The following is a 14,370-nucleotide window of genomic DNA, read 5'->3' as shown; positions in this document are numbered from 1 at the left end:
AGATCCGGGTGTAGGATCTTTCACTCAAAAATACCCAAGCAATCCCTTAAAAGTAAATCAGACAATTTTAAATAAGTGATCTTGTTTTTTTTTTTTTTTAAGGTAACCTCTCTTTTTAAAGACTCCCCAGCAGAGTCGCCAGTTCTGTCATACGGTGAACTGACTTTAATGTGTTTTTAATCGCAATGTCGCGGTTAGCAAGAGTCGCCACCGACTTTTCTTTTATCCAATAAGGAAAGGTGGAAAAGAACAGGAAAGACCTTAATTTAGATTCTTAGGTTCGGGAGGTACATTATACAAAGGGAAGGTATTAGCACCCTTTGTATCCATGGTTATCCATGGGCTCTTAATTGCTGGATCACTTATATTTTTGTCTGAAAAGTGTCGGTGAATTGCTTAAAAAATGTTTGAAAGAGAGTTTAACTTTGTAATGATTCTCGTATGAATGTATACAAAGTATTTATCTCATTTGATTTTGAAAATGGTTTAGAAAAATATAACTCGGTAATGATTCTAGTATGAATGTATACCAAGTGGTGATTTTCTAGGATTTGTAAAGTGTAAAGTGTGAGGGGTGGAAAATGTTTTAGGTTATGATCCAGTAATTGAGAGTTATACCTTCCTGAGGTCGTTATGGGCATTTCCTATCCTTATGAGGGTAAACTGTCCTTACTATTGAGAAGTAAGTAATCTTACCCTTTGGATGTTTAAGGGTCACCGTAGGGTCATCGATAGGTCATTGAAGGCAACATTTGTAAGGATACCTTAGCATTCGAAGGGACGATCATCATTTAACCGTAGGCTACACCGAAGGGTCATCGAGGGACAAAATCGTATTTTCGAAGGCAACATCCGAGGGACCATGATTTATTTATGATGATTTAATCGAAGGGTCTTTGCTAAGTGTATCCCTACATTCGCGGGACATGACCGTTATACCGTAATACCGTAGGGCAGCAAAGAGAGGTCCAAGATCACTTATTTAAAGGCAATATTTTAAAGTCAATTAGGTAATTAGGACGAGCCTCCATATTAAAATCAATACATTAAAATTAATACATTAAAATTAATACATTAAAATTAACACATTAAAATTAATTAAGTAATTTAGGGTGAGTCTCCACAAGGGTATCCCACAAATAAAGTGGAAGACCTAACGGCAATCTTTTCCTGGGACATGTGAACCTTGGCAAAATTCAGCAAACGGGTTAGAATACCGAATCGGGATGCAATCAAGAGTTGTACCAAAGCAGTAATAGTATCAGGTAAACAGAGCATGGTTATGATAAAACAGGTCAGATGGGCAAAGATCAAAACAGAGCGAAAAAAAAAGATCAAAACAGAGCGAAAAAACAACGGCATCCATTACAACAATTCAAGGTATCCAGGCATAATTAAGTCCACATGCAAAACCTTAAATATATTTATGAATTCAATTATGGCATCACATGAGAATTCGGAACATAAAGCGGCGATAGTAACGCAAACCTGTTTGCAATTGAATTGCAACCTTGAATTAGCCGATCGGATCGAATTGAGCGGTGCCGCCGGCTTTTCCTTCAGGGTTTCCTTTAGGGTTACTCGGAATAAGTTAAACAGTAGTCCTGAACACTCCACCACAAGCCGGTAGGATTTGTTCTTGAATTCTTCAACTAAACAACAAATTAAAACGAAAGAAATAAACTAGATCCTAACGTAAGGTTAGATCCGGTGAACAGGTACACAATAGTTTCCGTTGTAGAAACTATTGCGCGAAAAGAATTAACTAAATGCTAAAAAGGAAATAGGGAATTGCAAGGGAAATAGTGTAGAACCCGTAAAACACAATGCCTAAGCTGCTGGAAAAGAAAAAATGCAAAAGCGAAAACGGCAAAGGAAAAATGTGAAAAAAGTTTCTTCCCTTTTAGGTTTTCAAAGTGGCTATTTATATTGGTGTCATTAAGTAACTGCCTGCTGCCAAAAGGTCTTCAACGTGGCTAATTGCATGGCGTGGATATAGGGCCCAACACTCCTCAACGTCTCTTCAAGTCTCTGAGGCGTTACCTGCGCCCAAAAAGTAGGGTAGTGGTGTGACGCTCGTCACACCATGTGTGACGTCCGTCACAAGGCTGCTTTGCGTGACGTTCGTCACACCCTCCGTGACGTCCGTCACAAGCACAGCATTTGTGGCTTGCGCTTTGGGCTGGGCTTTGCTATTTGGTTCGTTTTCTCTCATTTTTGCACCTCTTTTCCTCCATTTTTACTTGTGCTTCCAAATAAACCACTTTCATGTTATCACTAGGCGAGCGTGTAGCGAATAGGTCAGTTTGGGTCATTCGCGAGTTGGGCCTTCGTTCCCTTAAGATCAGTGTCATGAAAATGCGTCGGAATGCCTTGAAAAATGTCTTGAAATATAAATGGGCAAATTTTGGGGTATGACAGAGTTCAAACAATCGTGTGCTCCTGTTAAAAAAAATATTAGTCACATAGAATTTGTTTAAAAACATATAAATAACAACCGTTAACAAATATACCTCTTCGGCCCATACATGCTCAGTCACATGATCTTTATAGTATATCAGTAAGGAGGTGTCAGAGGACCCTCCTAAATAAGAGTCTGCAAGTGGAGGGACACCATCATGTGCAGCAAAAGCTTCCTCCCGACCAACGTGAGCAGGGGATACGTGCCCTGGGATGAGGACCCATGTGACTGACGACTCCTAAAAGTCCATGCTTCCCTGTCAAGAGACCTAGGGATGGTTCATCGCCTAACTCTGACCTGCTCATTTTGAAGTCTAACTCTCTCACGTAGAACGGACATGTGTTAGGTTTCACGGCCGAGTCTCATTCTGTCGTCGTTGTTTGCATCCAATTTTCCTTTAAAATACGAGAAAAAGACATCAGGACATTTTCGGATATGCATCTCCGAAAACCAACAAGGACACAATTCGGAGATGCATCTTCGAAAAAGGTCGTGTTTGCAACAATGGAAGAAAAACCAGTTTTGTCTTAACAAACCAAATACAACCAAATCATATTACATGTCTCTAAAAACTACCTATTTCGAATGTGACTACTACCTAATGCATTTAAAACTAACTATTCTACCTAATATATTAATAAAAAATCAAATGAGAAACTTACTCAAAAAATTATTATGGGATGAAAAACGTTGAATGTAGTATCGAGTGAGTTGAGATTGATACTATTGAAGTAGAGGTACTGTTGTTCCTTAAAAAATTGACTAGAAAAAAAGTTACTCACGGGCCCTAAAAGGGGTTTGTAAAAGTTTGAGAAAATAAAAAGGAGAAAATCGTTTGTCAACGCACGTTATATATAAATTAAATGCGTTCAGAGATATATCTCTGAAAAAACACCTAAATTTAAAAATAAAATTTAATATAGAGATGCATTTGCAGACAAACTCTAAAATACATACGGAGATGGATCTCTGAATTAAATTTTGGCAACGTGAGAGAAGTCCAATCATTTATGCATATTTTGTGTGGTAACGATATGTTCGAAAATGTGAAAAAAAATTCTCTAAAGTTATCCAAAATAATTGTGTCCATCTCAAAACCTGATTTAAATTGGAGAACATTATCTCATATTATATTAAGAATATTGATCTTATTTTTTTCCACAAGTTTTTATTGTCACTTTTTAATCTCATTTTTTCCCACAAGTTTCTATTATCACCTGCTTCATTATTGTCAAAATATTTTATCAAATTTTTTTCATGTTTTTTTTTTATTTGTTTCAATCATTCTTTTGTTTTTATCTTCTTTTTGTTTCAATTATTTCTTTTCTAGGGTTAAGAATCAAAGCTTATAAATAAGTTTTTTTTTTAAGGATTTTATTAATGAATTTAAGAATTTTATTTTTATTATTTATTGTTTTCTATTATTATTTATGCTTTTTTTATTGAGATCTTGTATATATGTGACTAAAGTTTTATTTCCTCAATTCAATTTTTCGCAATAAATTAAGAAGAAATAAAAATAAAATAGGTTTAATATTTTTTTTTGGTCTCGTATCTGAATCTTGAAATTCATCTTAATATTTTAAATTTAAAAAAAAAATTATATTGTTCCCTTAACTCTTCAAAAAGTAATATGTTAGGCTTTTTTTTGTCTAATTAGCGATGAATTTTTTTAAAAAAACATCGTTAAATTCGTTGTTAATTTGACAAAAATGATTAATATGATAAATTTTGAAGAGTTAAGAGATCAATATAGACATTTTTTTAATTAAGAGATCAAAATAAACTTTAATATTAAAATACAGGACTAAAAATAAACCAATAAAATACTATGATAAATTGAATTTCAAAATATTAGTATAATATATTACATAAATGGTTTTTTGAATTAATAGTAATTATGTTATTAGTATAATGTATTACATAAATGGTCTTTTGAATTAATAGTATATTGGAAAGTGAGTCAATCCAATGTCACTTTTGATGAAAAGAGATGTACACCCTTTTGTCTTTATTTTAAGTGAAAATCCATTTTTAAAATTTATTTAATAATTAAGGTATCTTGCCCATATATGAAATATATAAATTATTTCATGAATATAAAAAGTGAATTTTCTCTTATAATAAGGATCCGAAGGAGTATTATATAAAGATCTAAAAGTATAGTTGTAAAATTTGTGTAGAAATTATAAATCAGTTGTTAACAATTTGTCAAAGATAAAAAACTAAAAATAGGTGATATCTTGGGTTTTATCTATTTTATTTATGTTGAGTTTTTTTCTCCTAAATAGTCAATGTATTTTTTCATAACTTAATAACTTAAGTATAAGTATAATTGTTGGGATATTTTGTTTTTTATTAGAATTTTAATGATAAATATTTGATAATATTCGTTTGTGGTGGTGCTTAGTTTGGGCAAACAACTTTTTGCCTACTATAAACGAGTTGTCATTTTTACCTACAATAGCACATTATGACTTGCTACGATTTTTTTTTTTAATATTATTTTAATATATTTCTTTTTTTTTTGTTACCCTTGTTACACCTCTTTCCATTATGTAACCCCATCTCAAATAATCATACTATTTAGTTTATGTAAGTGAATGTAAAAGGAAAAAAGTGTCTCTCCATTATTCTCCAAATCTATCTGTATATTCAGGTTGAAGAACTTCGGTTATTCAGAAAAGGAAACATTGAAGCTGAAAATTTGAAGAAAGGTATTTGATGTTCGTGAATATAGTTTTTTGTTTTTTTCAACAATGATTTTGAATAAAAGGTATTTCCGTTTAAGAATCCTTTCGTTTTCTTTAAGTATGGTTTTCAACTAGGCTTTATTGAAGATTGAAGATTTATGTTTGCATGTTTGATTCAGTAGTTATGTAAGGTTTATCGTACTGAACAGTACAATTTTATAGCTTAGGTGTGATTATTTTGGAAAGATCATAATTTGTGTTTATTTCCGATAACTGCAACATTGATTTTCAAGCCGCCTTTCGATCAAGTTTATTGATTTAGTTTAACTATATTTGTGCGTTTTGTTCATTTTAAGTAGGTTTTTTGAATGGAGCTAGATCAAATATTTACAATTTTTCAAGGATCTCACAATAGTGAAAGTCATGTCAGTCCGATTGAGGTACGTAGCGTTAGTTAAATGGTGGATTCTACAGATTTATAGTTAATATTATGCGTTATTGTAGTGTAAAAATATAACTTTGATGTATTATTATATATCTTGAATAGGATTTAGGTGATATATCTGTTTCGGATAATGGTAGTTTGTCATCAAAAGAAGACGTCAGAGACAATAACAACGATGCTGGTGGTTGCATTTTTTACGATGAAATTGCAGTTAATTGTGTGTCTGATCTAGAGAAAATATATTTCAAAGAAACTTGTTCTAAACAAATAATGCAATACCATTTTCCATATCACGAAGTTGCGTTTATGTTTTACAATTGGTATGGATGTCTCCATAGATTTGCTGGTAGGAAGAGTAAGATTGTAAGGAATGTCAATGGTGAAATAATTCAACAAACATTTCTCTGACATATAAAAGGTAATAGAGATGACAAATACAACAATTCTGCAGTTAGAAACCAAAAACATAAACCAACTAGCAGATGTGGTTGTTTGGCAAGAATCCAAGTACACGTTGACTTCAACATTAAACGTTGGTATATTGAATTTTTTGATGATGTCCATAACTATACATTTGTAGATGACAAGTATGAGTGGATACTTCCAGCACACAGGAAGATGAGTGAATACGACAAATACTAAATGAAGACCATGAGGAAATTTGGCATTCCAACCTCCCACATTTATGGTTTTTTTTCAAGCCATGCAGGATGATATGCAAAGCTTGGTTACTCTATGAGAGACATGCACACTGAACTATTCAAACAAAGGGGTTCAAGGCAGTCATATGCCGAAGGGGCACCTGAATTCCTGAAGAGAATGTCATATAGGGATGACATCATGTTCTGGAGACTTGCAGTCAAAGAAGATGGAATGCTTGAACATATGTTTTTATGTGACAGTATAAGACGCATTGACTACTCTACTTTTGGGGATGTCTTGGATTTCGATGCCACATATAGGAAAATAAGATATAATACCCCGCTAGTGATATTTTCAGGAGTCAATCTTCACAATCAGAGCATAATATTTGCAAGTGCAATAGTATGTGATGAAATTGAAGAAACATATGTTTGTCTTTTTGAGACGTTTGTGGAAGTTATGGGTGACAAGTATCCTTTATATGTTATAAATGACAGTGATTTAACCGTGAGAAATGCGATCAAAAAGGTTTTTCCAAATGCTCACCGTCGTTTATATGCTTGGCATTTGTTACGGAACGCCACTAGTAACATTAAGAATTCAAAAATTGTATCCAAGTTTAAGCAATGCATGTTGGGAGATTTTTATGTTGATGAGTTTGAGTCAAAATGGAATATAATAATTAATGAGTTTTAACTACAGGAGAATAGTTTGATACACGAGTTATATGAAAAGCGGGGTATATGGGCTACTGCCCACATACGAGGGAAGTTTTTTGCTGGATTTTGGACCACCTCACTCTGAATTTGGTAAATATATATTTGTTTTGTCTAATTTTGTCGATTTTTTGCAACAATTATTTTGGTGGGTGAATTACATAAGGTATAAAGAAATTGAAGCAAATTTTGAGTCATCCTATGGCAATACAATTTTACAAACTCAACTCAAGTGTTTGGAGGAGTCTGCGGCGAATTCTTACACCAGGTCGACTTTTAAGATGTTTAGACCAGTTTTGGATAGAGCATGCCGGTGCAAGATTGAGAAGGTAACAAAGGAAGGATCAATTTTTTCATATATCGTCACGAAGTATGTGAGGCCAAATATTGAATGGGTCATGGAACTTTATGAAGAAAATTTACAATTTAATTGCTCTTGCAAAAGATTTCAAACTTTGGGAATTATATGCAAACATTTGATAGTTGTTTTGATATACATGAGCATAGTCAACATTCCTGAATCGTTGCTATTAAAGAGGTGGAAGAAAAGTGTGAAGGATGAGGTAAATGCGTTTAATGAAAATTTGGCAAGTATGAGGGATCCCACATTTGCAACGACATATGTTACATTTGTTGAGCATTATAATAGAATGGTTAACGCGGCTCTTGCGTGTGGTAGCCCGGAACACTTAGAACCCACAATAGAAATGGTTGAAAAACAGACGAATGTTTTATAAGCAGTTGGTGGAAGTGAAGTTGGTTTGAACTGTGACATTGGTATATTATGACAAACGAGTTTAGGTAATCTGCCACGTATTAGGAAGAGAAGTGGTGTGTGTGCGAGTATATCGCAACAAGGAAAAATGACTGAAAATTCAAAGAGAAAAAGTACTAGAAGGTGTGGAAAATATGGAAGAACAAGTCATAATTGTGCGTCATGTAAGGTAGTTCGAGAGTCGTAAACCTATGACAAGTCATATGGATATGCAAATGTTGACATCAATGACGACAATGAAGAGTTTAACGTTGTGATGGTATGTATGGCAACTCGTTTTTAATAATTGACCCATGTTGATTTGTTCATATGGTAACAAAATCTGTTAAATAAATGCAGACTACAATGTGATGCTGGTTTGAATAAGATGGTAACGTTGTTGCTGCTACTATATGGAAGTTTGTTGGTGATGTTGTGTGGATGTGGGTGTAATTGAAAATTAAGAATGTTTTTTTGATTTTTTAATTTTATTGAGGATGAATATGAATATTATGTGTGGAATATTTTGTACGCCGATGAATATTTTGTACGATATGAGTTTTCTAAAATTAGTTTGGATGTGTTTTCTTAAATTTTTTAGCATGGGTTTTGTTAAATATGTTTGCATTTTGGAATACTAAAGTTAAAATAATAAAGACAGCAAAACATATTTTTAAAGAATTTAAAATATGACACAATTTTGTCGCCATCCACACTCTAGATCAATTAACATTGGATTGTAAGCATCCACATCGATGGTGGTATTAAAAAATGTTGTTGAGTTGTTTAAATAATTGAGAAATGTGAAGAAATATTAATACTTCTAGAGTGTGAATTGTAAAATAGTATAGAAAATAAGTGGGACCTATTTAAAGAACCATTTATAGCCAATGCCATTACAAGTTAATACAATGCTGGTACACTATATACAATCAACTATAACTAGGGCTGGACAACGGGCCGGGTTGGGCGGTTTCGGGCCCAAAAGCCTCACCCATCCCAATCCGCGGTTAAGCCATATAAGCTCATTTTCGCCCATTTTTGTAATCGGTTTGGACGGGTTGGGTTAGGACAGGTTGCGGGTTATGCAATCGGTTTAATCGGTTTTATTGGGTTGATATTATTTTGAGCCCAATAATACATTTTGATAATATTTTGAGCTACAAATTACTACAATTTAGATTCAAAATAAATTCAAAGTATCAAAAACTTCAATCCAAAATAACAACTGTTATGCTACTTCCACACAGACCTTAAAACCGGTAATAACCCTTCAACTGAATCAGAGTTTGAAACCTGAGTTTCAGTTTCTGAAGGCAGCAGCTGAGTCTGGTCTTCTCCATTAGAAAGCAACATATTTCCACTCACAAGTAAGACAATTCTTGTTGAGTTTAAGATAATAGTCATGTGTTCAACTAGTTATGCTTTTGTAACGGATTTGTAACGACTTACAGCTTCCATAAGTTGCTTCACTTCAGTCTCGGACAGTCTTGATCCAATTCAAGCCAAACCTGTCTTCAACTCTTCATAGGTGATGGTGCCACTACCATCAGTGTCCATGTTTGCAAACATTGCCTTGAGACCTTTAATCTCTTCTTCCGATAGATTTTCAGCCATAACCTAGAGAAATTTCCACTAAATTGGTAATGGAGAAATACCCCAAAAAGATAAGCCAGAACATGTATTATTCATTAGAGGCTGTAAAGCTTTGACGATGATGCTCATATTTGGTCGAAACTCGGCTTCATATTGAACACAGAGTGCAGCAACGACAACCATCTTTTACAAAAATACAACAAGTGAAACATATTAATGAAAACTACATAATATGAAGTTAATTACATTAAATAGCAACAGTGTAAAGATTTTTACGGTGACATTATGGCATTAACAAAAAGAGAGAGAAAATGATAGCATACCCATGTCACAAGGCTTTGCTGTCCTCGGGGCAGTGTATGATCAACAGGTTTACGCCCGGTTAAGAGTTCCAACAGTATGACTCCAAAACTGTAAACATCACTCTTTGAAGAGAGGTTTCCGGTCATTGCATATCTGTCATACAAAAAAATCAAGTCATTGTTAGTCCTTAAAAACCAACTTGGAGTCAAATTTATACTCATTGAGAAAAACAAACAAATTAGTTAGGCATTCAGAAATAACTTACTCTGGAGCATGATAACCAAAGGTTCCAAGAACACGGGTAGAATGAAGACGCGCTGCTGCATCAGGGGCTTGATTCGACAGATCGAAATCAACAATCTTTGCAACGTCATCCAGAATGACAGCAGTATGAGTAAACAAATGTGCAGCAACCAAAAGAGAATTAAGCACCCTTCAACAACATTAAGAACCAAAAAAAAAGATTTGGCGTGAATGACTAAGCGAACCTGTAATGTGAATGGTTTTATTAAGTTATGTTTCCTTAGCTTTCTGAACTGCAATTTCTTCCCTTAGCTTAGCCATTCTTTCTCTTTTTCTCACCTGCGGTTTTTTCAATATTATGAATATTCTCTTCACAAGAAGAATAAGATCTTAATTAAGTACTTTCAAAAACCAAAACAATAATTTTTTACCTGATCTGTTATTTCCATTCCCATATAGTTTACTCCAATTGTTTCTCCTGTTTTGCTAAACACAGGTTCTACATATATCAAAAATGTCTTAGCTCCAAATTGTTCCTGCATGGCCTCAAAATGTTCTATTGACACAATTAGCAATACTTCATATAACTAATGGACAACCGACCATGACATTACCAACTTCAATTCATAATTAATTAATAGTAAATCCAACTAAAAAACCACATAGATAATTAATACAATAATATATTGTTTGATGCATACCAAAATTTGGCTAGCTTGAATATCTCCAAAATCCACAGGACAAAATATATATTATTTGACCATTGAGTAGTCACAAAATATAAGTCACATATGACTTCAAAAAACATAGTTGAACTGAAAAATTAAACAAGAAAAATATTAAGCTTTAAAAAGGAATAAAGTAATAAATAAATCAAATTAATAAAGTAAATATACCTCCATATTTTTCAAGCACAACCAGAAGGTTGTGGCTGAGACGGTAAAGATCCTCTTTTTGCTGTAGAAGAAATTTCTTCAAATTCTAAAATAATGAAATAAACATTTTTTTAGAAATATATAACAATTATGAAATAAAGATATAACATTTTTAAAAATAATTTTACCTGCTATAATATCTTCGGAAAGCTCAAAATCTTCCATGAGGTTCAAGTCTTTGAAATAGGTAAAAGACGGCTTTAACCAATTCTGGGTGCAAATTAATGCCTCTGCCATTTCAGGTTTTAGGGAGCTCCTATAAGTTTCTAAGACTCTCCCTCCCGTACTAAAGGCACTTTCTGATGCAACCGTAGACACTGGTGTGGCAAAAATATCTTTAGCTATTGTAGATAAAATAGGATATTGTGTTGAATTGTGTTTCCACCACACAAGAAGGTCAAATTTAGGATCCCTTTTGACACACTTACTAGAGTAAAAACCCTCAAGCTCATTTTGTTGATCAATCGAGTCTTGTTCCTCTAAATGTTGCTCAAAAGCATCGGCTCTAGCCATTAGTGAAGGACGGTCAGCTGTTGTTTCATCATTGGAAACATTGTTTTCACCATTACCAAGAGGTTGTCTATTATGATTTTGGTCATAAGCTTGCTTATACCAATCATACAATTTTTGTAAGCTCTCTTTTATAGATTTGATCAACCCGGTAGCAAACACAGATCCGACTCCATACATATCCTTAAAAGTCCACTCAATATAACTCAACTTGTATTTTGGATCCAAAATGATTCCAAAATAAATCAACTTGTTCATCTTAGTAGCACACCCCTAATATCTATTATACTTTTCCATCATGTCCCCACCCACACTTGCAAAAACACCATTCAAGTTCATAGTAGCTTGCTTCAACTCACAATAGATCGCAGACACTTGGTGAAAAGCACTATGCAAACTCACACTTTGAGAGGTGGAAAAAACATTAGTTGCTTCATAGAATAACTTTAAAAAAGATGAAAGCTCTAACAATGTCCCAATCATCACTACTAGGAGGACTACCTTTTCCAAAGAACTCCCTATAGCTCGACTCTTCATACTCAAGCTTATCAAAAGCAGCTTGAAACTTCTCTGCAGCCTCAAGCATCAAATATGTCGCGTTCCAACGAGTTGAAACATCGAGACATACTAGTTTTTTACAAGTTATTCCAGCAAATTCAATGCACTCTTTAAACTTGGCTGCCCTATGAGGTGAGGACTTGACAAATCTAACAGCATCCCTAACACTAGTAATAGACAAATGCTTATCTTTCAAACCCTCATTTACCACCAAATTCAATATGTGAGCAGCGCACCTCATATGAAAACATTTTCCATCCCCCATCATCCCATTCATAGTTGATATTTTTCTATGCAAATATGCTACAACTACATCATTTGAAGTTGCATTATCAACAGTTATGGTAGACACATTCCTAATTCCCCAATCCCTTAACACCTCTTCAATCTTCCTACCTACCGTATCACCCTTGTGGTTTGGAATAACTGTGAAGCTTATAATTCTCTTTTGATAGTTCCATTCGTTATCCACAAAGTGTGCCGTAAGGGTTAAGTAGTTTTGATTTTGGATAGAAGTCCAACAATCAGTAGTAAGTGCTACTCTATTGCAGTCAGACTTAAAGAAGGCTTTTAGTTTTTGTTTCTCATCCAAGTGTAGCTGAAAACAGTCTCTAGCTACTGTACGCCTAGATGGGAGAGTAAACTGGGACTGCATTACTTTAGAATAGTACTTAAAACCTTCCCCCTCAACTGCACTAAATGGTTGTTCATCTAGAACCACAAAAATTGACAAAGCTTTTCTACAAGCTTGCTTGTCAAATTTGGAGCTAACATGACCCAAACTAGATCCTTCAGCAGAGGGGTATGTCAGAATAGTTTGGGTGGGATCAATGGTTCTAGGCTTCTTTGCACATTTTAGAATGTGATGGTTCATGTTGGTGGTGCCATGAGTCCTAGGGTCACATAGGTATTTTTTGTGGCAGTGTTTATAAGCTGCAGTTGGTGTATCAACTAAGTCATCTGATAATCTAATAAAATGTTCTCAACAAGCAGATGATTGCCTAGAACCACTTGCACTAGCTTTCCTCTTCTTTGTAGGTTGGGTATTAACTAATTCTGCTCCAACAACTTCAGTTGTTGCTGTTGAACCAACTTCATTCATGACAGATTGAGTAGGTATAGTTTGATTAGGCTGACCCATCACTGAAAAATGACGGAGCCATAATCAACATAATTGAAGGAAAAGCAGGTTGCAAAATTTAAAATAGAAATCAAGTAAAAATTGGCTATTTGAAAAAAGTCATTAACAGATAAAATAACATGAAAATAGATGATAGCTATTTGAGTTGAAAATGAAATGCACTGAATTTCTACAATGACTTAAAAATGTTTGGATAACTTACTTCAGCTTATTAACCAACATAATTTACTTTTAATTATAAGTTCAACAAGATAATTTGTAAAAACAATTTGAAAGGTCCTAAGAAAAGCACTTAAAGTATGAAAAAAAGCAATAAATGGTGCAAGCTCTTACTTGTTTTCTGCTTTAGACAAGTCATAATCAGAAACAACACCAACCTACAGAGAATAAAGAACAATTCAGAGATACTTACGTAATGTTCCACCTAATAGAAGTTCAGTTACTATAACCATCACAGGTTCTTTGCAGGCCCCGATAAACTGGCATCAAACAATGAGACATTTTTTTCCATTAATCACTACCAACATGATTAGAGTAACTGTTATTAACATTAGTCTCTTGTCAATTCTAATTAAAGGAAAAAATCTACTTAGATTTCCAAGGGTGTTTCTCCTACCAAACCGAGCATTGTGTTGAACTTTCGATAGCATTGCAACCTCTCTACCAAACCGAGCCTCTCTCCTTGAAATCTCTTCTGGTGTTTCTCCCTTGTTGATAATTTTAACTCCCTTGTTGATAATTTTAACTGCAATATTTTGATTTTTATATCTGCAATCAGCAAATCCAACAAATAACTCAGCAAACAATCCTATCCGACAGATGCATAATGTGCATTTCTCCAAACAGATTAAGTCACCTAAGTGCTTGTGTGTAGCCATTTCTATAACTAAACATAAAATAAGTAAAACGGTTTTCATATAAGTTATAAGTTTCTTTTAAAAGCTATACTAAAGAGCTTATGCAAATAAGCCAAAAATAACTTATTATGAAAATAAGCTAAAATTTCAGCTTATGGACATGTTAGAAGCTATTTTCATAAACTCTCCAAAAAGTCTCACAAGTGCTTATGTAAAAAAAAAGAAGCTTAAATAAGTCAATCCACACATGCTCTAAGTACAAACCATGAATACTAAATTGGATATAAATTTAGAAAAAAAAGGAAAGCATATAAATTTAGACTTGGAAATCAAATCAAAACAAACTTTGCACCAAAACTCATTCTTTTTCAAATAACAACAATCTACATGATAAAAAGAACTCAAAACCCAAAATTGATTAAAAAAAGAAAAAACTAAAACCACAAGTTTGACTTACTTTCCTTCATAAACTTTAGCATGAGCACCTTCTCCAATCTTAGGACCAACAAACAATTG

At 33.8% G+C, this 14,370-nt stretch overlaps 1 protein-coding gene and 1 long non-coding RNA gene across 2 annotated transcripts; one reads left to right on the top strand and one right to left on the bottom strand.

Moving 5' to 3' along the window:
* The first annotated feature begins 4,961 nt into the window (after nucleotides 1–4,961).
* Nucleotides 4,962–8,264, top strand: LOC127090962 (uncharacterized). Its single transcript, XR_007791835.1, has 3 exons — nucleotides 4,962–5,178; nucleotides 5,514–5,594; nucleotides 5,702–8,264. It is a non-coding gene; the product is annotated as an uncharacterized LOC127090962 (long non-coding RNA).
* A 3,467-nt stretch (nucleotides 8,265–11,731) lies between these two features.
* LOC127095697 (zinc finger BED domain-containing protein RICESLEEPER 2) lies at nucleotides 11,732–12,730 on the bottom strand. Its single transcript, XM_051034348.1, has one exon. It carries the CDS (start codon nucleotides 12,728–12,730, stop codon nucleotides 11,732–11,734), a length of 999 nt encoding a protein of 332 aa, XP_050890305.1.
* Between the last annotated feature and the right edge of the window lie 1,640 nt (nucleotides 12,731–14,370).

Source organism: Lathyrus oleraceus, chromosome 6 (assembly GCF_024323335.1).
Source record: "Lathyrus oleraceus cultivar Zhongwan6 chromosome 6, CAAS_Psat_ZW6_1.0, whole genome shotgun sequence".
Classification (NCBI taxonomy): Eukaryota; Viridiplantae; Streptophyta; class Magnoliopsida; order Fabales; family Fabaceae; genus Lathyrus; species Lathyrus oleraceus.
Note: the sequence above shows the minus strand (reverse complement) of the source record. Positions and strands in the feature narration are given on the sequence as shown.

Excerpts from the sequence above, each read along its gene's own strand:
- LOC127095697 (XM_051034348.1), bottom strand. The coding sequence starts at position 12,730 with ATGAACCATCACATTCTAAAATGTGCAAAGAAGCCTAGAACCATTGAT.